Below are 21,971 nucleotides of genomic sequence, written 5' to 3'. Positions count from 1 at the left end.
AGCAGCTTCTTGGCATAAGGATTAAGCTTTGACTTCCTTTCAGTCTGAAAGCCACGTGGCTCCAGAGTCACTGAGTGTGCAGGACCTCTGCACAGAGAGTGCCCATCCTCTACATGAAGTCACACCTGGATTCGAGGCAGCTGAGGTTCCATACTGCTTTATTCCCACCCCAGATGTCGGAATTGCTGAGACCCAGCCTGCTGCCAGGCTCGTCCCAGCTGCTGGGCCATGCAGGCAGGAGGGCACAGACTTGCTCCCAGCAGCAGCTGCATTCTTGGCTGGGCAGCACTGCCAGCTTTGGTCACGCTGTGCCTCAGCCCCGCCAGGCTCTTGGAGTGACTTGCCCAGCACCCCTTGTTTGAAGAGCTGCCTCCCTGAGTCCTCAGTGCCTGCCAAGGTCAGTGGTTTCCCTTCCCTTCAGCTGTCCCTGGTGTCTTCACAGCCTCTTGGATGTGGGGTCTGAGTGCAGACAGGGAGATCAACAGCGCTTCCTGGAACAGAACGGAGTCAGAGCTGCTCTGAGAGCACCAGGCAAAGCAGCTGCTCCCTGAGGGTCACTGGGGAGCCACACGTGGGCCACACGTGTCACTGCCACAGGCAGAACCCCAGCCCTGCCCTGGGCACACCCTGCACCATCAGCCCCCCACCTCTGTGCGGATGGTCCTGCTGCCCTGGCTGGGGCAGGTGTTCAGGTAGAAGTCAAAGAGTGTGCTTGGGTCGGTGACCTCCAGGTTTGGATCCACATCAACCCCGGCTTCCAAGCCTTCAAGGCCTCCAAACACGACAAGGGCATGCCTGGGAAGAGCACAGGGACAGGGTGAGAGGGCAGAATCTGCAAGAAGCAGGCTCCTTTCTTTTATTCAGGTGTCTGGGTCTGCTTTCAAGCTCCTGTGTGCTGCTGAAGCAGGGAGCTGTGTCCCTTGCTGATGGTGCCCAGTGCAGCTGCCTCCCCACCAAAAGCCCTGCAGCACTTGGCCAATGTGACAGTCCCTGCTACCAACTCGAGAGAAACAGGAAAGGAATTGGCCTTGACCTGGGGTACTTCCCCAGCTTCTGGGACGCAGACAAATGTGCCTTGGTGTAAAAGGGAGCAGCAGAGCATTGGAGGGAGCCTGTGGGTAAGTGTTGCACTTGGATCTAGGAGCATTCCAGCCTGGGAGGACACCAAGGCTGCAGTGCAGCTCTGCTGCCTGCACCAGCCTCGCTGGGGGCTCTCAGAGGGGCCAAGCAGGTGGGACACAAACCTGAAGGAGGGGAGAGTGACCTGGTCCACGGGGCTGCCCCGCTCCGAGGTCCCAATGGAGAGATCGTAGCCTTCCTTGAACGGGCACTCGGAAAAGACAGCACCTGGGAAGCACAGTCTGGGGTTATTGCTGCAGTGCCCTCGCCCATGTGCCTTTCTGGACAAGGTGAACTAGTGCCACTGGTGCATCAGGAGACAGAAGAATGATTCCTCTTTCCCACATAATTCCCTTGCTCTAGGAACCTCCCACACCCTTCTCAACAGCAGCACCTTCTCCTCAAAGCTCATAACATTGATGCTAGGAACCATTCCTTGACTAATAGTTTTCCTAAGAGGTCCAGTCAACCAGAACTCAGGAAGAGGATTTTTCAGGGCTCTTGAGCTCAAATGTCACTGCTGGCTCTGGTGGGAATGAGTGGGATGTCGTTATCATGGAAACTCATCTCCTGCTGCTGTGCAGCCATTTGGAGCAATGGTGAGTGGAGATACAGGGCAGAGTTCTGGTGGGTGACTGGCCCCTAAATTTGGCTGCCAGATGGCTGCTAACTGCATGTGTAACCTGCCTTTAAGACAAGAGAGATTTCTGTGGAAGAGATATTAATACATTTAGCCAGTAGGCCTGAAATTGGTGGGCAAGCTCAGGCAGAGCCCTGACAGAGAGCAGGGAATCCCTGCCAATACTCACTGAGGCAGGAGGCAAGGCGGACACTGTACCCCCAGTACAAGCCCGAGACCGTCCGGGGGTGGTGTGAGGACACCACGGTGCCTTTGTGCGCTTTGGTTTCTGGAAGGGAAGCAAGGAGATGATCAACCCCTGCAAGCTGGTGAGATTTGACCAGTGATTTCTCCTGGGGTGGGGCACTGAGTTGGTGTGCAACACGACCCTCCCTTTTTCCAGAATGTGAAAAGGGATTCTGGGAATTCTGCGAGTTCTGGAAAGCGTGCAGGTGTGTTTGGGGTGTTCACTGTTGGTCAAAGAGGCAAAGTAAGTGTGTTACTAAACTGTGTGTGAAGGGAAGGTGTAGAACTGTTGGATACCTTCAAACCTGTGCTATGGAAGGACCAGCTCCTGCAGGTCTGCAGTTCACAGATGCCACTGGAGCCATGGATTACCTGGATTCTGGGGCTCCTCCAGGCGCACGGTGACTCTCAGACCAGGGTTCAGCTGCTTGTCTATCTGCACCTCCTGCAGTGACAGTCACCATCATTGTCAGGTATTCTGGAAGTACTGGGGAAGGTGGGGAAGGAAGGGAACCCTCTCAGGAAGTGGGAGTCTGTTCCAGCCTGGAGCTGGAATGAGGAGCTCTGCATGTGGCTCAGGGCCTTGGGCATCACTCTGAGACTTATTTTGCTGCTCAAAGGTTCAGCTGCAGCAGTGAAGCAACAATGTGCTGGAATAAGCAGGGCCTTCCAGGGGCTTGGGAAGCCACAAACACTGGAGAGCCAAAAGGGACAAGACAGCAACAGCCTTAAACCCCCTGTCAGCCTGCTGTGGCCTTCAGAAACCCAGCAGTGCCCACCCTGCCTGCTTCAGATCTGCCAGAGAGACAAAGGGGATTGTTTTGGGGATCTGTGGGTAACAGACATACCTTCCTCATCCCACAGTTAACAAAAGAACCTCTGCCTGGCTTTGATGGCCGGTCCAGCACGACGCCCTCCCGGTATTCCGAGTCCTCATCCACCCGCATGTGGTGGGGGCTGTCCAGGGGATTGAGGAGCCCTGGAACAGCACAAAGGGAAGAGTTGCTGAGAGGAGGACAGTGTAAGTGCCCTCCTGCCTCCTCCCTCCCAGTGTCCCAGAGCACCTCACTGGCTCGGTGAAGTGGGAACAGTTACTGAGATCTGTGTGTCCCACACAAAATGAGCTCAGGAGGGACAGAGACAGCTGGACCATTACCTGCAAACTGCAGATCCTCGTGTTTTGGAAAAAAGGTTTTCCTCAAGTACCTGTTACCAGAGAAGGCTGAAATGTGAAAAGTTGTTTTTATGGAATCCAAACCTCAATTCCAACCCTGTCCTGAGTCAAAGGTGCTGAGTACAGAGAAAAGCAGGCTTAGCTTCTTCAAATCCCTGATCTACCTCTAAAGGTATTGTGCAGGTTGTATCCTGCATTCACTGCTCCTCTTTCAGTTAAACTCCTGAACCAGATAAGTGAAACGATCAGATCCTGTGTTTCCTGCATAATGATGTGATACAAACAGAATTTGCCTCCTGCTCTCACAGCCTCTGGTGTGAGGTACCCATGGCAGTTGGATCTCATGCACAGTCTGACCACGGTGGACTTACTGAGGGCACTCCAAGTACTGCAGGACCCGAGCCAGCTGCACACAAGCGTTGCCTTTCCTCCCAATTCCTTTGAAGTCTCCCTCCACGCTCCTGAAAGAAAAAGAAAGCAGCTTGAGGACTCAGTCTGAGGTTGGTCAGGTCTCTGGAAGACCAAGCTTTGCTTCTTAATCTGAAAATAGCAGCACACCCCTTCTCTCCACCCTGCTCATCTTTGGAACTCTCTCCATAAGCCAGGTATCTTTTTCAGTTTTGTTTTTTGATCTTTGTGTGTTGACACAACCTGGCACTGAGCTGGATGCTCCAGAATTGCAGGGTTTGACCAGTTAGCACAAGGGCAGGTCCAAGTGAAAAGCTGAAGGGCACAAATTATTCTTCTAAAGAGATATAGGCATGTCCTGTCCCTCACAGCAAGGTTTAAGACTACAGGAGAACTTCACCTCACGCTGGTTTGTCATCCCTGTGCTGGGATAAAACAATCCTGGTTGCCAGGGCTGTTCAGTCAAAATCTTTTCCCAGTGGTAGAGGGGTCCCTGTAATCCTGGCATTTGAGGGAGGTCCAAACACTTGCATGAGGTACACACAGTTCCTTCCTGGCCTCAGCTTAGTAAAAGACTGAAGGAACTGAAAGCTGAGAGGAAACACTTTGTGCAGAACAGGATGGTTCCTCCTTCATAGAATCTCAGAATGGTTTGGGTTGGAAGGGACCTTAAAGTTCATCTTTTTCCACCCCCTGCCATGGGCAGGGACACCTTCCACTAGCCCAGGTTGCTCCAAGCCCCATCCAACCTGGCCTTGGACACTTCCAGGGATGGGGCAGCCACAGCTTCTCTGGGCAACCTGTGCCAGGGCCTCCCCACCCTCACAAGGAAGAATGTCTTCCTAAAATCTCATCTAAACGTGCTCTCTTTCAGTCTCTCCCTTACTTCACATCCTCTCCCTGCTCATCAAACACCACGATCTCGTCCACGCAGAAGATGGCGCAGGCCCGGCCGATCTGTCCCGCCAGGTACGTGCGGAGCTCCAGCGACTGCGCGTTGTTCAGGATGGAGCCCGGCAGGGCCACACTCAGCGTGTGGTGACGGCCTGGGGACAGAGAGAGCCGTGAGAGAGAACCACGGCTGGGGACAGAGAGAGCCGTGAGAGAGAACCACGGCTGGGGACAGAGAGAGCCGGGACAGAGAGAGCCGTGAGAGGGAACCACGGCTGGGGACAGAGAGAGCCGTGAGAGGGAACCACGGCTGGGGGAGCAGAGCCACGAGAGAGCCACGGCCTGACAGCTGATGTACCGCATCACAGTTACTGCTTCAGCTGCAGCCGTGGTGGGGGAAAAATGCCCTCTGTTTCTTATATTTAATCCCAGATTTTCTCTTAAGAATGGTCTCTCATGCAGTGCTCGCTGTTCGTGCCTGTTTGGGCATGTGGACTGATCCATACTGGACCTATGAAGTGTCACCCTCTCTATCAATCTGTAACACTGACTGGCTTTTAAGAGCCCAATTCTCTCAGCTTTTTCCACCCACGTCTCCACACCGGGTCGCAGCGGCATCACCTCTGTCTTCCTTCTGCTCCTCCTTCTGCTCCTCCTTCTTTTTGGCCTCCTGTTCTGCCAGCTCCCGCACCCGCTGTTTCTCCAGCTTCTTCAGCAGCTTCATCTCCTTCCATTTCTTCTTCTCCGCTTTCCCTGGGGCGGGGAACGGCGCCTGGCGTTAAACACCGGTTTCACCCTCCCGCAGCCCCCACGTGTGCCCGGCCTTCCTTACTCTCCTCCTTCCAGCGCCGCCAGTCCACCTTCCTGTCCTCGACCTGCGGGGAACGGAGCGCGTTACCCCTCAGGGCCGTCCCCGGGGTCCCCCCGTTCCCAGGGTCCCCCCTGCCCCACCTGCGCTCCCCGGGGCCGCTTCCCCACGCTCCCCTCGGTGTCCGCCATCTTTCCCGCGCTCTCGGTTACGCCCCCCCGCGCTGTGATTGGTCGGACGGCCCTGGCACCGCCCGGGGGGCGGAGCCCCGGTGTCACGTGGGCCTTGCTTAAGCGCCCGGCGCGGGTGCGAAGCTAAGCCGGGACCGCCGCGTTCTGCGGGCGGATGGGTGACCTGAGGCGACGCGGGAATATGGATGGTTGGTCAGATTTTTAGCTTCGTGTTTGTTCAATGGTGTGAATGACCTTTTACATCCGAGGAGGTCTAGTTCACGAATAGAAACGTTCTGAGTGGTTGGGAGCAAATGTTCCTTGGGATTGTAGCTGTTCCTTGAGGCTTCTTCTCATTTTTTTCTTTTTGAATGCATGTCATCTGTGGGTCTCTTGAGATGTGATTTTTCTGGAGAGTTGTGCTTCATCCCCAAAACAATAATGAAGATTAAATGCTGGCTATAGCCGTTAGCAGGGTCTAGGGGTGTGTATGTAAAATTTAGGCAGCCACATCTGTATCTCTTTGCACAAGCACTGCTTGTGTATTGGACAATGTGGAAATGCATCCTGCCCCTTGCAGGTTGTGCCATGGCCTAAAGAGCTCCCACATGTGGGGGCGTTGCAATTAATCTTCATGTTAATAATCTAATCTCACGGTTCTTTCTCTGTTTCAGTAGTTGCAGCTCTCCCCATGTTTGGTAGGTAAATGGGTGCTAAAGGGCTTTCAGCAGCACCCACCCAGGCTGTGCAAGCAGGTGAGCCTGGCATGTGCCACCAGTGAGAGCAGGTTTGTTTGCCTCCTTCCCCCTGGTCCATGCAGCTCTGGATCCAAGGGGATCAGTCCCACCAGCTGCAGCCCAGTATGGAAAACCTGTGGAGCTGCTCCCTGCCAACCTGGGTAGGACGAGCAGCCACCACCACAAGACCCAGTACAGGTGTTGCACAGGTGACAGCAGCTCTCCAGGAGAGCTGTGTCAGCCCTACAGTCAGTACAGAGACATTGACTCTTCCATGATTGCAGTAGTTCCACTTTAATAATTTAACTGCTACAAACACTCGTGGCACAGTCTGGTGCACATAAGTCCTGCATGGTTGATGATGATGTTTTACATTCTTATCCAGGCTGAAATCAAGACTGATGCAAGAATTCTCTCTCAGATGCTGCTCATGTCACCCCACCAGCCCAGTGGGTGGGAGGCTGTGGGGGGCACCAGCAGCAGGAGCAGCCTGAGGCCACAGTGCCTGTCCTCCCCAGGCACCATGTGCTCTGACCAAAGGCCTAAAGGTTTTGTTCTGCACCCTGGACGATTCTGCCAAGCCCAGAGTGGTTTGGGGGTGCACAGGGAAGGTTTGGCAATAGCCAGGATACTGATAAAAGCTGTTTTCGGGGGGAAACCGGTTACAGATTCTGTGGTGACCTTCCCCAGGGAGTAACAGGAAAAAGTAATGGGAAAATTGTTAGTTATGGAAAAAAACATCTCACTGGATTTATAATCTTCAGGATCACGGAGTCACCCTCCTGATGGCTGGTGATACTGTACAGTCCTGTGGGAACGTGAGTGCTGGTGGAAATGCTGTCCTGCACTTTGGATTACATGAGGAGGGATGTGGAGCAAGACAAGCCAGACTAACTCCTCACCACGGCCTTAAAGGTAGGTCCTGAAGCACCTTTCCAGAATTTGGTGATGGAAAACACTCCTGGAGCCCTCCTTACCTTGTGTCTTGTTGGATACATCCCAGAACTGATTAGCAAAGTCTTTAAAAGTAAGAAGAAACGTCAAATACTGTCAGTGCACACCAAGTTACTGCGCCCATTTCACAGCGACTTCAAGTGTTTGCAGATTCCGGGCCTGGCAAACCTCTTACCCATTTGTCTGACAGAAAATGGTTGAAAGCACAGAAGTAAGAAGGTATCAAAGTTTGTAGACAAGTAAAGAGGAAGAAGAGTAGTCAGGGCAGGTGAGGACCAAGGAGAGCCTGGTTTTCTCTCCAGTGCACTCAGGAACTGGTTTTCTCCTTTTTCCATTTTTGCAATATGTCATTTGCTGCCTTCAGTGTAGCTTCCTCCTAAACAAATACCACAGATTTAGTCAGTGGCTTCCAACAAAATCCCATTTTCCCTCACTGCAGTCACCATTCATACAAAAATCCTGTTCTTGTTCCTGAATGTGGCAAATGCTTTGTGTTCAGTGTGAGACAGGCACAGGCACCTCTGGGGCAGGCATGGCCACTGGGCAGCTAAACACACACCCAGAGACTCCCTGCTTTAACCAAGAAATGCAGGATGCTGATGGGGCCAAGCTTAGGATGGCCCTGCACACCTGCTGCCCCTGGCTCAGCTCACATGTCTGGAGGAGGGGTTGTTCCAATTGGAATGCCATGCTCAGGGTCCTATGCCCACTCTGCATTTCCTCTTGGCATTTATCTCATTAAACCAGCCCTGGTTGTTACTCCCAACCTCACCTTCCTCAGTGCTGTCATGTCTCACCTTTGCGAAGCAGAACCGGATAAAATTGGGGTAGTTGTTCTTGTGGGCCTCGCTGTAGAAAGTGGAGAGTGGGATGGCAGCAAGGCCCTGGGAAGAAGGAAGCACATGGAGCTGAGTTTCCTGCTCTGGGGCTGCCCTGCCCCAGCGTGGGTGAAGCCCTCCCCTCCAGATCCCCCCTGCCAGGAGCTGCCAGACAGGCAGTGGTGTTGTGCTCTGGCTCCCAAAGGTGCAGCCAGTGGGGAGGGTACAAACCCACCCAGGGCAAGTGCAGCAGGAAGGGCCATTCACAGTTACCTTGTTCTTCATCATCCACTTCGTAAATCTGCAGTCATAGGGCTCATCTGAGTTGGGGACCTCGGGGACATCAGATTCTGCAGGAGAAGCAAAGCAGGACAGGGGCTGGGGGGGCTACTGGGTGCCCCAAACCCACATCCTTGGAGCTTGGATGGGGAATGCACTGTCCATCCCTGCTTTGGTGGTGCTTTAGGCAGGTTCCTGCCCTTGCCAGTGGTATCCTCTGAGCTGCCTCCCACACTCAGCCCCCCTGGGCAGAGCTGCAGCTGACTCACTGAACTCGGAGATGTCAGCCACCAGGAAATAGGTGCCCTCGGGGACGATGGGTTTGATCCCCACAGCAACCAGGCTCTGGATCAGCAAGTCTCTCTTCTGCTGTAGTGTCTTAGGCAGTTGGACAAAGTAGCTCTCTGGTTTGCCATAGAGTGTGAGCTCCCTCTGGAAACCCTGAGCCACGGCCTCCTGCAAGGAGAGATGACCAGTGCCCAGTGGGAAGATGGCCAAGGCTTGTTCAGGAACTAAACTCTTTGCTCTGATGCAATTCACAGGTGATTAAGGAACTCTGCCTCCAGCCCTTCCAAATGGCCCCTTAGATTTGTCGATGCAAGGTAGGAATGTACCCCAGGCAGGCTGGACTCTCCCCTCCAGGGCACCATAAATAACTTGTCTGTGCCTTTCAGGTCAGTCATGGGCAAAAGAACATCTCTTGCCCCTGCTTCAGGAATGTCAGGGCCAGTTGCAGGGAGCTGCCTTACCTGGGCAATAGTGGCACAGTGGTACACGGAGTTTTGGTGCACGGTGCGGACGTGCTGCAGCAGCCTGTCGGGTCCCACAGTCCATCCCACCTGCAGCCAGGAGAGGAGGAGGAAAGTGGGAAGTCTCTGGAAACCTGCTCAGGCTCCCCTTTATTTGCCTGGGCTGGTTTCATTGTATTTTCCAGACAGAGCTTTCCTCAAGCAGCTTTGGTGCTTCCAGACCCCGAGGCTCAAAGCTGAGCGCGTGGCCACAGCATCCCCAGCGCCGTGCTGTGGCAAAGGGATAGGGATGGGGACACAATGAGGTGCCACGTGGGGCATTCACCTTCCATCCAGTGGCACTGAAGGTCTTCCCAGCGCTCCCGATGGTCACCGTGCGATCCCACATCCCTGGCAAGCTGGCTGGCAATGAAAGGAGAGAAACCCCAGCGGCAGAGCTCAGTGTGCTCATTTCTGGGAGCTCTCTGCTCACCATAACCCATCGTGATCTTTTGTGTGTTCACAGCACATCTTTCACCTGGATGAGCCTCAAGGCAGCCAGGTTTCTCAAGAGCATCTCTTTTAAATTAAATATTTTCATGCTCATGTACCCAGCCCCAGGGGCTCCTGGAGATGCCAAGCACCATCACTCTGCAACAGGGTGATTGCATGTTACTGCAACTGGAAGAACAGGCCTCTGAAATCGTGTTGAAATGGATTTCCTGAAACTAGAGACACTCAGAAGACTGTGGCTTTAGAAAGCATGGGAAAAAAACCTCAGTTTCACTGGAGCCAAAGGGCTCTTTGCTCTGCATCTCCCCTCTGACTGGCTCTGAAGTCAGGGCTCCTGTATAAGACCTGGTTTGGAGGCTGAGATTGGAGTGCAGCAAAACACCTCCAACGAGGATTTGTGCCTAGTACAGCTGTGCATGCAAGGCATCCTGTGGGATCTCCAGGGGACCCCAGTGATATCACCACAGCCTCCCCTGAGGAGGCCCCCAGGCCCAGCCAGGCCGTCTCCGCACCGATCCGGATGTGCTCCTTCCCGTCGTAGACCAGCCACTCGTACACCTCGTCGCTGATGCACAGGACGTCGTGCTTCACACACAGCTCTGCAATGAGCTCCAGCTCCCCACGGCTGAACACCTGCAGCAGGAAGGGGATAGGGCAGGGATGCAGCAGGGGCATTTCCGAGCCTGTCCCTGCCTGTCCATGAAGGCTGTGCACCCTGACAGCACCATCTCCCAGGTCAGGGAGGCAGGAGTTGGCAGGTCTAGCAGGGCAAAGCCACTGCTGGCACCAAAGACAAGGCTTAAAAACACCAGAAGAGTGAGCACAGCATGTGGTGCCTTCAGAAAACCCATTTTCCTTGTGTGCAAGGAAGGTTGAGTCACTGCTGCACTGCAAATGTGGCTGCAGCACCCCAGCAGCTCCCAGGGCCACTCACAGCACGGCTAGAGGAGTTACCTTGCCCAGAGGGTTATTGGGTGAGTTCAGGACGATGGCTTTTGTCCTTTCACTGAATTTAGAAGCCAGTTCAGCTGGGTCCAGCTGCCAGTCTGCACTAGACATCAATTTTCCATCTTCTGGAGCTTTCTAGAGAGAACAGAGGGGAATCTCGGTTTGCTTTGCTACCTGTGCACTTTGCTTCCCACTCTCCTCCTCACTTACTTTGCTGTGATTCTTCCCCTTCACCCACTCACCGGTCTCAGCGGGACAAACACAGATGTCCCACCAGCCATTTTCACCATTGACTCATAGCAGTCAAAGAAGGGTTCAATGACTACCACCTGGAAGAAAGGACATGTCAGCACCCTCCTGGCCCTGCTCACACCTTCCCTGATGTGTGCAGAGAGAAATGGAAGGGATATTTTAATCCCTGAATTACTGTAATGGAGAATCTGCAGTGCCTCTGGGCAGTGTCTGGGAAGAAAACCACCACTCAGGGCAAGAAGGGTTATTTTGCCTTTTGCAGAAATGAGATTGCGCCCTGCAGCAGATAATTTTTTCCTTTGGAAGTTCAGAAACTGGAGAATGGGGCTAAAACTGTCTCTGCTTTGGAAAAGGACAATGAAAACTAGCTTGTAACTCATGGCAGACCCACAGCCAGGAAGGGCAATCCTGGGGGAAAGCTGCCGGTGCAACAAGCCCAAATCTTGGGTTACCTCATCACCTTCATCCACAAAAGCCTGGAAGCAGCAGAAAAGGGCCTGGTATGCCCCCACAGTCACCATCACATTGGTCATAGGGTCCAGCTCTCGTCCAAGCAGCTTCTCAAAAATCTGGGCTAGGACCTTCACCAGAGGTGGGTGTCCCTGTGGGGTGAGAGGAGGGTGGGAATTAGGTTGCACAAGCCTCCTAAAACAAGGATGAACCCTTGGAAAGGGCCTGGGCAACCAAGTACCCCATAAAGCACCTCCCAGCCCGGCTGCTTCAAACACTGTGGTAAAGCAGGGAGTTACCCCCCAAGCAGGGGGCTTGGGTCAAGGCTGGATATGTGTTTTGCCCCGTGTTTTGCCCTGTTTATTGCTGCCTGAGGAGGCCTGAAGCAGCCAGGGCTGAGGGGCAGGGAGGGGTGCTGCTGAGGAGGGGGTCTGTGCACGTACAAAAGCCCGGGTGTACTGGTGCAGCATGTGGGTCCCCTCGCTGAGGGCTCGCTTCAGTGCCTCCTGCAGAAAGTCCGGAGCAGGGAAGTCAGGGAAGCCCTGGCCCAGGTTCACCTTGGAATAGGTAGCAGCCAGTTTCACAAACTCCACCCTGGAGAGAACAGAGAGAAAAGCACTTACAGAGGGTCTGAGCAGCACGCTGGCACTGGCTCTGCTTTCAGCATCCCTCTGGAAGGGAGCAGGGTTGGTGTCCCTCCTGCAGAGCCATCCCACTGGTCACAGGGGGGCAGGACCGAGCACAGGTCATTTCAGACCTGTTGCAATTAAACCAAGGACGAGGCACTATGGCACTGGGGGGTGGCTTTAATTTATTCTCCCAGGAAACAGCTCCTGTGCTGTCTGGTGTGTGGTCATGGCCGAAGCCACTCAGACACATTCAGGACAAGACTCAGAGGTTTCCAAGCTCATACCAGCCCTGCAAAATTTAGCAACCATACACCGTGAAGGCCTCTGCAGAGGGCAAGGCAGGCTGAACTTGCTGCTTGTCCCAAACAAGAGCCAGCTCATCAGCAGTCTGTAGGTTGTTTCAATCTCTTCCTCGAGCTTTCCCAATGCCACGCTGTGCCTGGCGGGTTGGGAATGGCTGGAATGGCCTGTGCAGCAGCCCTTCACCTGCCTCTCTGCTTGCAGTGCCCCAGGGTGGGCTTGAAGCAGATGCCAGGCTATAGGCAGTGTGCTGCAGCTTGGCTCAGGTTTGGGTGCCACTGGGATCATTTGAGTGGATAGGTCAGAGGGAGGGTGATGCTCCGGCTTTTCTGCCCTCAGGATGGTGCAAAACATCTGACACAGCACAAAGTGAGAGCAGCAGGTACACAACTGAGCCAGGGTAAAGTCTTCTGGGACAAACTCACCCCGATGTGCTTCCTGAACGTATGTAAAGCAGTCAGGGGAGGCTGCTGCTCTGTGCTGTGTGGCTGCCGAGGTTTCTATCTGCTTTTAGGGTGTCTAAAACCACATCTACCACCAGGGTAAACCAGATATTCTCTTAACTCACCAGATATTCTTATCTATTCCCTCTAACCTCCGAGCTTGAACTGGCCTTGACATTTTTGCCTGCAAAGGAAGAGAGAGAAAGTGAGTTTGAAGCTTTCACTTGCCAATGGGTCCAGGCAAAAAGGGGCTGTGGCTTCCCAGGTGTGTTTTTCCCAACAGAAGGTGTGTCCTTTAGTTATTCCTTCACGGGCTGTTGCTGACTGACTGTAGAGCAGTAATGCTGTTGCACTGGTTTCTGTTTTCATTTACAAGTTTCAACAAGAACTGGGAAAAGAGGTGAACAAAAGAAGTGTTTGTACACTCACTGGGGAGCTGGCACAGCCTTAAACCTCATTATCAGTTGGGATAGATCATGGGGTCAAATGAGCTCAGCCAAGCTGTAACAGCCAGGCCAAGGACCCCAGATCTGAGGTTTTGCCTTCCATAACCTCTCCTGTCTTTCAGTGGAGGGATCTCCTTACTTTCCACAAGCCACAAAATACCCCCTTTTCTTAGAATTACAAATTTTTTTATTCCACCCTGTTCTATAAAGTAGCAGAAGTAGTTACTCCTTTGTCCAGTTGAAGTGTTTGGTGAAGGGACTTGCTCTAGATCCTAGAAAATATGCTGGTATTTGTATTTAAGGTTCATGTCAAAATCAGGCAGCAACTGAGTACAGGCAAGAGAGAGCACAGCACACAGGTCAGTCTGATGTACAGAGACCCCGAGGTCCTGTGTGCCTGACTGGTGTGCAATTTCTGTGTATATCGTGGCTCAGGGGAGTGGGAAGAAAGACAGTAGGAAGCACTGAGTGCAAAATCTTCCTTCCAGTTGGATAAGCACAGTGGGAGAAGTCAGACGGACTTGATGGGGAATTTATCACGAGGATGATGAAAAGCAGCAGAGGCAGAATTTTGTAACTCAGTGGTGCAGGGAAAAGGTACCCAGACAGGGAAGGGACTGGAAACTGGGAATAAATGATGCTCAACACATCAAGAAGAGCTGGGGGCACAAAGAGGGCAGCCCTGAAGCAACAAGCCAAGAAAACTGTTGTCACCACAGCAAGTAAAATATATTTGAACCAGGACAAGAAGGGCATGTGAAAGCAGCTGGGATGTGAGGGGGTCTGTGCTCTCTGCCCTGTCAGGATGGTGGGGGGGATACCAGGTCAGCCCCCTCCCCAGGCTCAGCTGCAGCAAGAACTCCCCACTTACCTGCTCCCCTCCGCTGTTCCCACAGGGCTGCATCAGAATTTGGGAAGTGCCCCAAGGATATTTTGTGCTGAGGTCCTTAAATTTTTATGCAGGTTCAGGCCTCACTGGGGATCTCCTCCTGCTGAGGAGCCCTGTGTTTCAGAGGGCACCAGGTGGACTCTGCTCACCATGGTTCCAGGCAGGCAGCCAAGGGCGAGCAGAAGTCGCTGGGTTTAAGGCAGCTTCTCTCCTCTGCCCCAGCCCCAGCTTTGCCTTTTCTGCACAAGCTCATGGCTCTTATGGTCACAAGACCTTGTGCCTGAGCTGATTTGGGTAAGAGTAGAAGGATTTGTGGCTTGGGAAGTAAAAGGTAGCTGGAGGTGAAATATTAGCAGCTCCAGCGCTGATCTCTTGAGGGTGGCTGCTGCAGGTCACGGGTCAGAGAATTTAACAGATCAGCAAACCTTGAAATTCCCAGTTCTGAGGTAAGGCCTTGCCTGCTCCAACCCTTTCAGGTGGTTTCCCATCAGGCCAGAGAACAACACAGGCTTGGGGCCACACAGCCCCCAAATCTGTTTCAGCCTGTTCTGCTCCCCAGATTGAATGATGTGTTTCTCTAGGTGCATTTTGCCTGGCAGCCACACAGGAGAGCTGAGTGGATGTGCAGAAGACTTGGCATCCACAACCTTCCACCACTGATTCCCTGCCACATGTGACTTCCTTGCTCTGCATGTTGGGATCTCCAAGTGGGATGCTGGTGTTTCCCAAGTACTTTGCCACCCAAGAGGCTTTAGTAGAGACCATCAGACAAGGCAGCCCCACAAAGAATGAGCTTTCTCCTGTGTGAAGGACATGCTCTTGCTTATGAGATGTTACCTTTAAACAGGCTCCCTGGAAATAAGGTACAGAGATTGCACCAGCAGGGTTTTTCCTGACATGCCTTCTCCACTCTCACTGCCAAGGTGAACTGCTGGACAGTGAACTCCCCTGGACTCTGCACCACTGTAGCCTGAGCCAGGACCAGGCTGCCAGCCAGGGACAACCCACTGGGCATTCCATACCTCTCTGGAGCACGAGCTATATCCAGCACCGCTCTTCCTCTCCAGCAAGAAGTGACGCAGAGACGATCCTGCTCTCCTGAGCATGCCACGGCTCCTGCTGTCCCTCTCCTGCAGGCATGGACCTGCAATTCCCCAGACACAAAGGAGAGGGGTGAGACAATCACTCCACAGCTGAGCAAACACTCTGTGTGCCTCTGGATGAGGCAGGTCCAGACCCAAAACTGTGGTTGTTCTGCCACAGAAAGGAAAAGGCAAAACGAGCTGCCTTGTGTGTTGTCACCGCAATGTCAAACAGTGCTGGGGCTGTACTTCGTGCCCATGACACACCATATCAGGATCACAAGGGCAACCATGACTTCTGCCCCCTCTGTCTCCCAGTCCAGGCTTCCCTCACTTTCCTCTGCACTGAGGGGAGTGGTATGGACATCACTGAGAGGGCATCCTCTGGGAATTTGGTATTCAATGTTAGCTTCCCTTTTGGTTTCATTTATCTCAGCTATCTCTTGCCTCTGCCCTTTCTTCCCTACAGCACCTCCACCTTCCTCATCAGTGGGGCTGTGCCTTGGCAGGGCTGTTTGGACACCCTGCCTGCCTCTTGGGGCTGGGCAAACCTGCTCCGTACAAACCCATCTCAAGTTTATTTAGGTACTTGAGATAAAAGCAGTGAGTCTGGAGGATGCATGCACCTTTATTTTAATGAGCCATGGATTAATTTACCCAACTGCCAAAAAATTAATTAAAACAGGTTTGAAGCTGGCCAGCCCACAGATAAGTTCTCAGTACTCCTAGGTGCACTTTCCATCCTTACATGCAGGATGTGAGTCCCTACTGTCTGCATTTTGTGTTATTTCTATGAAAAGTGCAAAGCAGCCACCAGCAGCCACCAGTGGGGTTTGACATCTCTTTGCCAGGTGGAAAAAACCAACACAGTTTATGGAAAAATGGAGAGCCAGAGCATCATATTGGTCAGGACTGTGAAATCTCCCCCTTGTCCCTGTGCCAGGCACAGCTGCACACTGGAGACAGGAGATGTGGGGGGACACTGCTTTGGGGTGCAAAGCCAATGAGTCCTGTAAAGAGGTGACAAAATGAAAGTGGGGCAGTAAAAAACCAGGCTTTTAACAGATTGCAGAAAACTATGGAGCTGGTGGGAGAGCCGGGCACAAGGCTCTGGCACAGGGCTGGAGGCAGTACCAGGGTCAGGACAGCACACGGTGAGGATTTTGGAGGTGACAACTGAAAGGTCACTGCAGGGACTGGTCACTCAGCACCTCCTGCCCTCCAGCCCACGGACACCCGCCGTCTCCTCCATCCCAGTGCTCCCTAAACACTCCGTGGCTGCCCTGGGGTGCACCCAGGACGCTTTGGGGATAAAGGATCCCCCTGAACGTGGGGTGCAGGACCACGGCAAGCGCAGCAGCAGCACCAGCAAGGGCAAACACGGAGGAACAAAGCAGCTGCCAGGGGGACAATGGGGGCAAAACCAACTTACATCAAGCTGGGCTGCGCTGGTTTACGCTGGGAAAGCCTGTCCCAGCCGCCCAGGCTGCCCTGGCACACATGCTGCTCTCTCCCCCTCCTCGAAATGCTTCATCTGCTCCCGGGACTTCCTGGGAGGAGTCGCAGAGGCTGCAGGAAGGCAGGAGTCGAGCTACAACACTGATGGGGAGAAGCGTACCGGGGAAAAGGAGGGCTCTTCAGATCACCGGGGGGAAGGGGGAGAGGGCTTTTGGAGGCTCAGGGCCAGCGCTGCCAGAGGATTTTGGCTGCCTGGAAAAATATCCCGGGGTATTGTTCAGGTGGAAGCTCACGCCGGTATAACTATATGGGATAATTTTTGTGGTATGGTAGTAATTACTTCAGCATGGCAATGGCAGGGAATTTCCCTTTGAGTGAAGTTTTTAGTCATGTTGAAAAATGAATTTTTAAGCCAGTCAGTCAGACCCTCTCAAAAATTTCATCCTGCAGACTTATTAGAGAAGGGGGTGGATCACAGGCAGAAAGTGAAGGCATAAGTGTAAAGTTCATCAGAGAATAATGACCTACTGTCATGGTACAACCTAAAGCAGATCCTGCAGCATCACCCGACTCCTGGGCTGTGGATGGGCAGGGATAGCAGCCTCAGAGGGGGATTTCAGTCCAGGGATGCAGGAGCTGAACTCTCCATCGGTATTTGAGAGGTGACAGTTGCTGCACTGGGGTGTAGAGAGCAAATTGTCCTCTCTTAGCTTCCTTCTTGTGTGACAAGGTTTTACCTGCACCGATGAATCAGGAAGTGTAATTCTCCTGTGTGAGTAATTTCTGTCTCCCTTTCACAGTAGGAAAAAGTGAGCCACAGGGAAAGGAAGCAGCTACATCCGCTGTGCCAAAGGTTGCCAACCCCGACCTGACATCTGAGGCACCCCTGAGGTGACTAAGCAGGAGGGAATGTCTGTGCAAGCAAATGCAAACTCTTTGTTTTCTAAACTTCTGTTAAACACCGAAACAAACAGATGGAAGGAAAACTGGTGTTTGGTTCTGTAAGAGTGTACAGGGCACATCCTGAGCCACCCAGTAGCTCAGTGGCTTTTTTTTCCTGTGCTTTCTTTGCCCCCTTCTCTGCCAGACTTGTACCTTCCCTGGTTGTTGTTTGCCCCTGAGCTGAGCTCGTTTGATTAGATAAATTAGTAAAAAGCCAACTTGGCTGAAAAGTGGCCAGTTTTCTGTCAGGTCTGTGAGTTGAGCTGGCTCAGAGAGGGTGGGAGTGAGGCTGAAAGGTGCTGCAAGGAAACAGAAATGTGGGCAAGGACCAGAGTGGGAAGAAGGGATGGACAGGAGCATGAGGCCCTTCTCTGGCAGAATTTGGCCTTTATATTGGTTCAACGTTATCATGTAACTTCACCTTAATTTCTTCTTGAAATTCAGCAGAAATTACTTGCTAATGAGCACAAGGTCAGCAATGTAAAGGACACATCTGACCCTACAGATTGTACTGTAAGACTCAAGGAAAATTAGGACCCTCTTCAGGTCATTTTAATTTAACAAGTGCATCTAGACTTGAACGATTCTTTTTAATTATTGTTGTTTGGGTTTTTTTAAGTTCGTTATTGCCCTGGGCCCTGGCAGGTGAGATCACAGCTCCTCAGGTACAGCTCCTGTGCCTGTGGCTAAGGAGGTTGCCGATACCTATTAAAATTCTTAGAAAGCCACAGACATACTAATTATAAAAATAATATATACTTATTTTACTGGTGTAAATTTTACTGTGATCACTGGTGTATACGAGTCAAAATTGGCTGCACTTAACCCCTCAGAACTTCTGCTTGTACACTAATGAAATCACAATGAGTGTCTTTGAACCGTCCTTTATGAGTTCAAAAAGAAATTATGCGCCCCGTGTCCTCCATTGAGTCAGGCGAATAAAAACAACCGCCAGTGAATCACTTTTTTTCAGGCACTAAAAAAATTGAGAGCAGGTGAAGGCGCTCCCCTGGTGCGGGGGCTGCCCCTTTAAGAGCCGCCATTTTGCGCGCTGCCCTGCACCAAGATGGCGCCGGCGCCTTCACCCCCGCCCACCCGCCGCTATGGAGCGCGCCCTGCACAAAGATGGCGCCCGCCCGTGTCGTCATGCCCGCCCCCAAGATGGCGGCGCCCCCCTCGCCCTGTGTGGCGGTGGGACGGGGCGATGGCGGCCGTGCCGGGGGGTGGGTGAGGTCAGATCCGGGGCGGGGCCGCTGCGGGCAGGGCGGACAAAAGGCGCCGGAGCGGCGTAAGGGAAGGTGGGGGCTGTGGGCAGGTGGGTGCGGTGCGCGTCCCTCGCAGCCGGGTGCGGGCAGGTGGGTGCGGCGGGTCTCCCCACAGTGCAGGTGGGCTGTGGGGATGTGTCCCCGCCGCGGGGCGGCCGTGAGGGGAGAGGTGGGACCGCGTGTCGGGGGGCGGCTGAAGGGGCTCGGGGGCGGTGGCAGCGCCAGGTGGGGCCGGGCGGGGAGGATTTGCTGAGTAATTCGGTGGCGATTCGCTTCCCCCAGGTCCCGCCATCCCTGCCCCGCACCGGCGGGGACAGGGGGGTCCCCGCCCCGCCTGAGGGCCGAGGCAGAGCCGCGGGGTGCGGGGGGTCTCCCCAATCCCCGGCAAGGGGGGGAGTCCTGATTTTTACCTGCTGTTTGTTACCTGCGGACGGAAGCGCGTTGGGGTTTATTTATATCTCCCAGAGGGTGTTTTTTCTGTGTCCGGAGAGCCGGGGTGGTGTGGCGGGGCTGGTGCCGGGCTGTGCCGGGCTGGGGCTGGTGCCCGTTGCCGGAGAGGGGGAGAAGGTCAGAGAGTCCTCCCAGCTCTGCCTTTGCGGCATCGTGGGGCGGGCAAAAGGGAATAGCTTTGATTTCTGAGGTGTTGCTTCAAAATCTGTCAGCCCCAATGGCAACTTTGCGATCAGGAGGATCCTCACCAGTATGTTTTTTTGGATTTCCTTCTAGGGATGTCTCCTCTTTTTCGTTTCTCCCTGTTGTTGACAAAATGCTCTCGGATGCTCTGCAGTCCTCTCCTGCATGGCTGGGAGGATGGATGCTTGAGAGATCCCTCCAAGGATCTGCTCCCTTCCCCGTTTTCCCATGCCCTCTGCTGACATGCAGGAAGCAAGGGGAAAAAAAAAGGCTGTTTTAATTTTTGTTGATGGTGCTAAACTGCTTCCACTTCAGAAGGATACATGTTGGTAGATATATGTTGAGAGGGAAGGGGACAGTTGCTTGAATCTGGAGTGGTCAGGAAAGTGATCTAGACTTTCAGATGCTTGTGATGGTAACATTTAAAATATGTCAGGCTTTTTTACTAGAAAATAGGAGTAAAGTCCTCCTTTTTCCCATTTGAAAATATTTGTTCTCACGGGAGGTTGGTCTGTCTCTACCTGTTTAGGCTTAGTTATGATATTAATATTCAGCATCTCCTTTGGCTGGGTCTGCAACACCTGCTTTGGTAATTTCTGTTGGAATAACATGCTGGAGATTCTTTCCTGCAAAGAGTTTTACTTGGCTCCTTGTGTTCTTGCCATCTTTCTTGGTATCAGTGTGTCTCTTTCTGGTTCCCAGTGACCCTCTGAGTTGTTCATTGCTTCTTAGATATCCTTTACCAGTTAGATGTCCTTTACCAAGCTTTTACATGATGGGGTCCCTCTGTGAACTCCATTCCCTCCTCTTTGCTGATGATCTCTGTTTCATTCCAGGGAAGCTGTTCCCATGGCTTGTGGGGAGTGCAGCGCTTCAGCACTCGCTCGGGATCCAGCACACAGGAACATCATCCCCTTCCAACGCAGAGAACTGACGTGCAGATAGCAGAACCCAGCAAGGTGAGGGCTCTGGGCCAGCTCTGAGGGGTAAAGCCCCCCAAAAAGGACCAGGATCCTACTTAAACACACATGCAAAGCACAGGGCGCAGATGAAAGAAACAGAGCAAGAAGGAAAGGTGGTTGATCAGAGGGTGATATGGGGAGAGTGGTGGTATTTAACTGTGGTGGTGCTAATTAAATTTTGTGAGCCCTTAGCTTGAAGATGAAAAAGGAACCGAGTGTTGTCCAAATAATGTAACTGTTTTATAGTCACTCATAAAACTAACTCATGGCCACGTAAACCCTGACTTCTCACTGCACTTACCAGTAAATACTCAAAGGCTCTCCAGGAAATATTTTGGTGACTGCTGCCCAAAAGGAATGTGGCTGAGAAATAGGAAGAACTGTTTGGTTTGGTGGGTGCCCTTCTATTTCCTGTGGGGTGATTTGTCCTGCTGGATAGGCATCTCCAGGCAGCTTTTTCCAGTGAACTCTCGGCACTTGTGTGGGTGTCAATTGAGCAATGACAGAAACTAGTTGCAAGAAGCTCCTTCCCTCCTTGGTTCTGCACTAGGACAGTGAAGAAAGGGATTGCAGAATTCTGTTCTTCTCTTCAAGATGGGAAATTGTGTCCAGTGTTCTGAGCCGGGATGTGCAGTGAGTTGATTCCAGAATAGAAGTACCCCTAAGGCTTGTCTGATGTTCTGGCAGTTCACTGATTTTGTTGGGATATTTTTGTACTGATCCTCTCATGGCATTTGGAAACCCTTTTAATTCATGTAGGTCAAAGACAACGTGCATAAATATTTCCTTAAAGCATGCCAGAAGCCATGTGTTAAAAGCTGATGTTGCCATGTTTGAAATATGAGTGCCTGAATCCTTCCAGCCATGACTTGCTGAAGGTGGTTACATTCTAGTAACTGCTGCAGGCAGTCAGGTGATCTGTGGTTTGGGGGTCCCTTGTGCTATTTTTTTTTTTGTTTTAAATAACCAGTGGAGGTCACATGTATCAAGTTATTGCTGTGTGATTAGAGCAGGCTTATTAGGAGCCTTCATGTAATTCTCCCACATTCTAAAGAAGGATTTTGTTCAGCAGAGTACTTAAAAGGGAAGTGAAACTCATTTCTGGTGTTAAATGGAGCTTAACTGGTATCTGGGAAAGTAGAGGTGCAATGTCAGGTGAGTGGTGGTGGAGCACAGAGGAGAAGGGTTTTTTAGGATTTTTGTGTGAGGCACATTGTTTTGGTAATGGTTAAAATTTAAAGTATTCAGCTGCAGTGTGGTGAGTCTCCTTTGGGCATTTTTTGAAGTGTTTTTAAAAGCAGCCTTAGTTTGACATATGCACACTAATACTGAACAGACATTGAGCTGTCCACATGCTTTAAAGGGCATCTCTTGAGTGCTTCCAAACAGCTTTTTCCTTAAACTGTTGATGTGCTCTATGTGTCTTGTATTGCAACTGGAAATCCAGTTCATGTAGCTGGGTTATATCTGCCCCTCCTGCTGCTGTCAAACAGCTTTTGAAAATAAAAGCTATTCAGTCCTGACCTCCCTGCTGACATAACAGTGCTGCCTTCACCTCCTGTACTAAGCATTGTTAACATCTGCTGTAAAATTGCCTTGGCAATTCACAAAGCTCCTCTTGTGACAGATTTTCAAGCTGCTTCTGGAGCTCCAGCCTGCTTTTGTGCACAGCAGAGGTGTAAACTGGGCTAGTTATCAGGTCCTCCTTCAGAGTCATGGTTTTATCAGGTCTTGGGGATGAAAGGTGGGGTGGTCTTGTGCTTTTTTAGTTGACTGATGCAGTCAACAAATGTTCTGAGCTGGAAGTC

At 52.3% G+C, this 21,971-nt stretch overlaps 3 protein-coding genes across 7 annotated transcripts in view; 1 reads left to right on the top strand and 2 right to left on the bottom strand.

The window, feature by feature from the left end:
• Positions 1-141: 141 nt before the first annotated feature.
• Positions 142-5,495, bottom strand: SPOUT1 (SPOUT domain containing methyltransferase 1). Its single transcript, XM_064676991.1, has 12 exons — positions 5,409-5,495; positions 5,290-5,332; positions 5,079-5,210; positions 4,453-4,612; positions 3,530-3,619; positions 3,141-3,190; positions 2,833-2,963; positions 2,357-2,429; positions 1,929-2,027; positions 1,245-1,347; positions 648-795; positions 142-491 (listed from the first exon to the last, which is right to left on the bottom strand). The coding sequence occupies exons 1-12, from the start codon at positions 5,454-5,456 to the stop codon at positions 399-401; spliced, it is 1,170 nt and encodes a 389-aa protein (XP_064533061.1). The 5' UTR covers positions 5,457-5,495; the 3' UTR covers positions 142-398.
• Positions 5,496-6,447: 952 nt separating this feature from the next.
• On the bottom strand, positions 6,448-19,078 carry KYAT1 (kynurenine aminotransferase 1). Of its 4 annotated transcripts, none has more exons than XM_064676980.1 (14): positions 18,993-19,078; positions 14,844-14,965; positions 12,612-12,670; positions 11,558-11,708; positions 11,117-11,266; positions 10,655-10,741; positions 10,419-10,547; positions 9,977-10,097; positions 9,298-9,374; positions 8,973-9,062; positions 8,493-8,679; positions 8,218-8,294; positions 7,924-8,010; positions 6,448-7,502 (listed from the first exon to the last, which is right to left on the bottom strand). In XM_064676980.1, the coding sequence occupies exons 2-14, from the start codon at positions 14,925-14,927 to the stop codon at positions 7,434-7,436; spliced, it is 1,368 nt and encodes a 455-aa protein (XP_064533050.1). In that variant the 5' UTR covers positions 14,928-14,965; positions 18,993-19,078; the 3' UTR covers positions 6,448-7,433. The 4 variants fall into 4 exon arrangements, with proteins under 4 accessions (XP_064533050.1, XP_064533051.1, XP_064533049.1 ...); XM_064676981.1 differs by having other exon boundaries at positions 18,979-18,997; XM_064676979.1 differs by lacking the exon at positions 18,993-19,078 and adding an exon at positions 16,336-16,448.
• Positions 18,545-21,971, top strand: part of LRRC8A (leucine rich repeat containing 8 VRAC subunit A) — a 19,528-nt gene continuing 16,101 nt past the window's right edge. Inside the window, exons 1-2 of one of the 2 annotated variants that reach the window (XM_064676969.1) lie at positions 18,545-18,618; positions 20,038-20,160. The gene's annotated coding sequence lies outside the window, so the exon portion shown is untranslated. Of the gene's footprint in view, positions 18,659-20,037; positions 20,161-21,971 lie in introns of both variants that reach the window. The other variant, XM_064676968.1, reaches the window with a different exon arrangement.

The sequence above is a fragment of the Pseudopipra pipra genome, chromosome 20 (genome assembly GCF_036250125.1).
Source record: "Pseudopipra pipra isolate bDixPip1 chromosome 20, bDixPip1.hap1, whole genome shotgun sequence".
In the NCBI taxonomy this organism is placed as follows: Eukaryota; Metazoa; Chordata; class Aves; order Passeriformes; family Pipridae; genus Pseudopipra; species Pseudopipra pipra.
The sequence above is the reverse complement of the archived record's forward strand: the minus strand, read 5'-3'. Positions and strand labels throughout refer to the sequence as shown.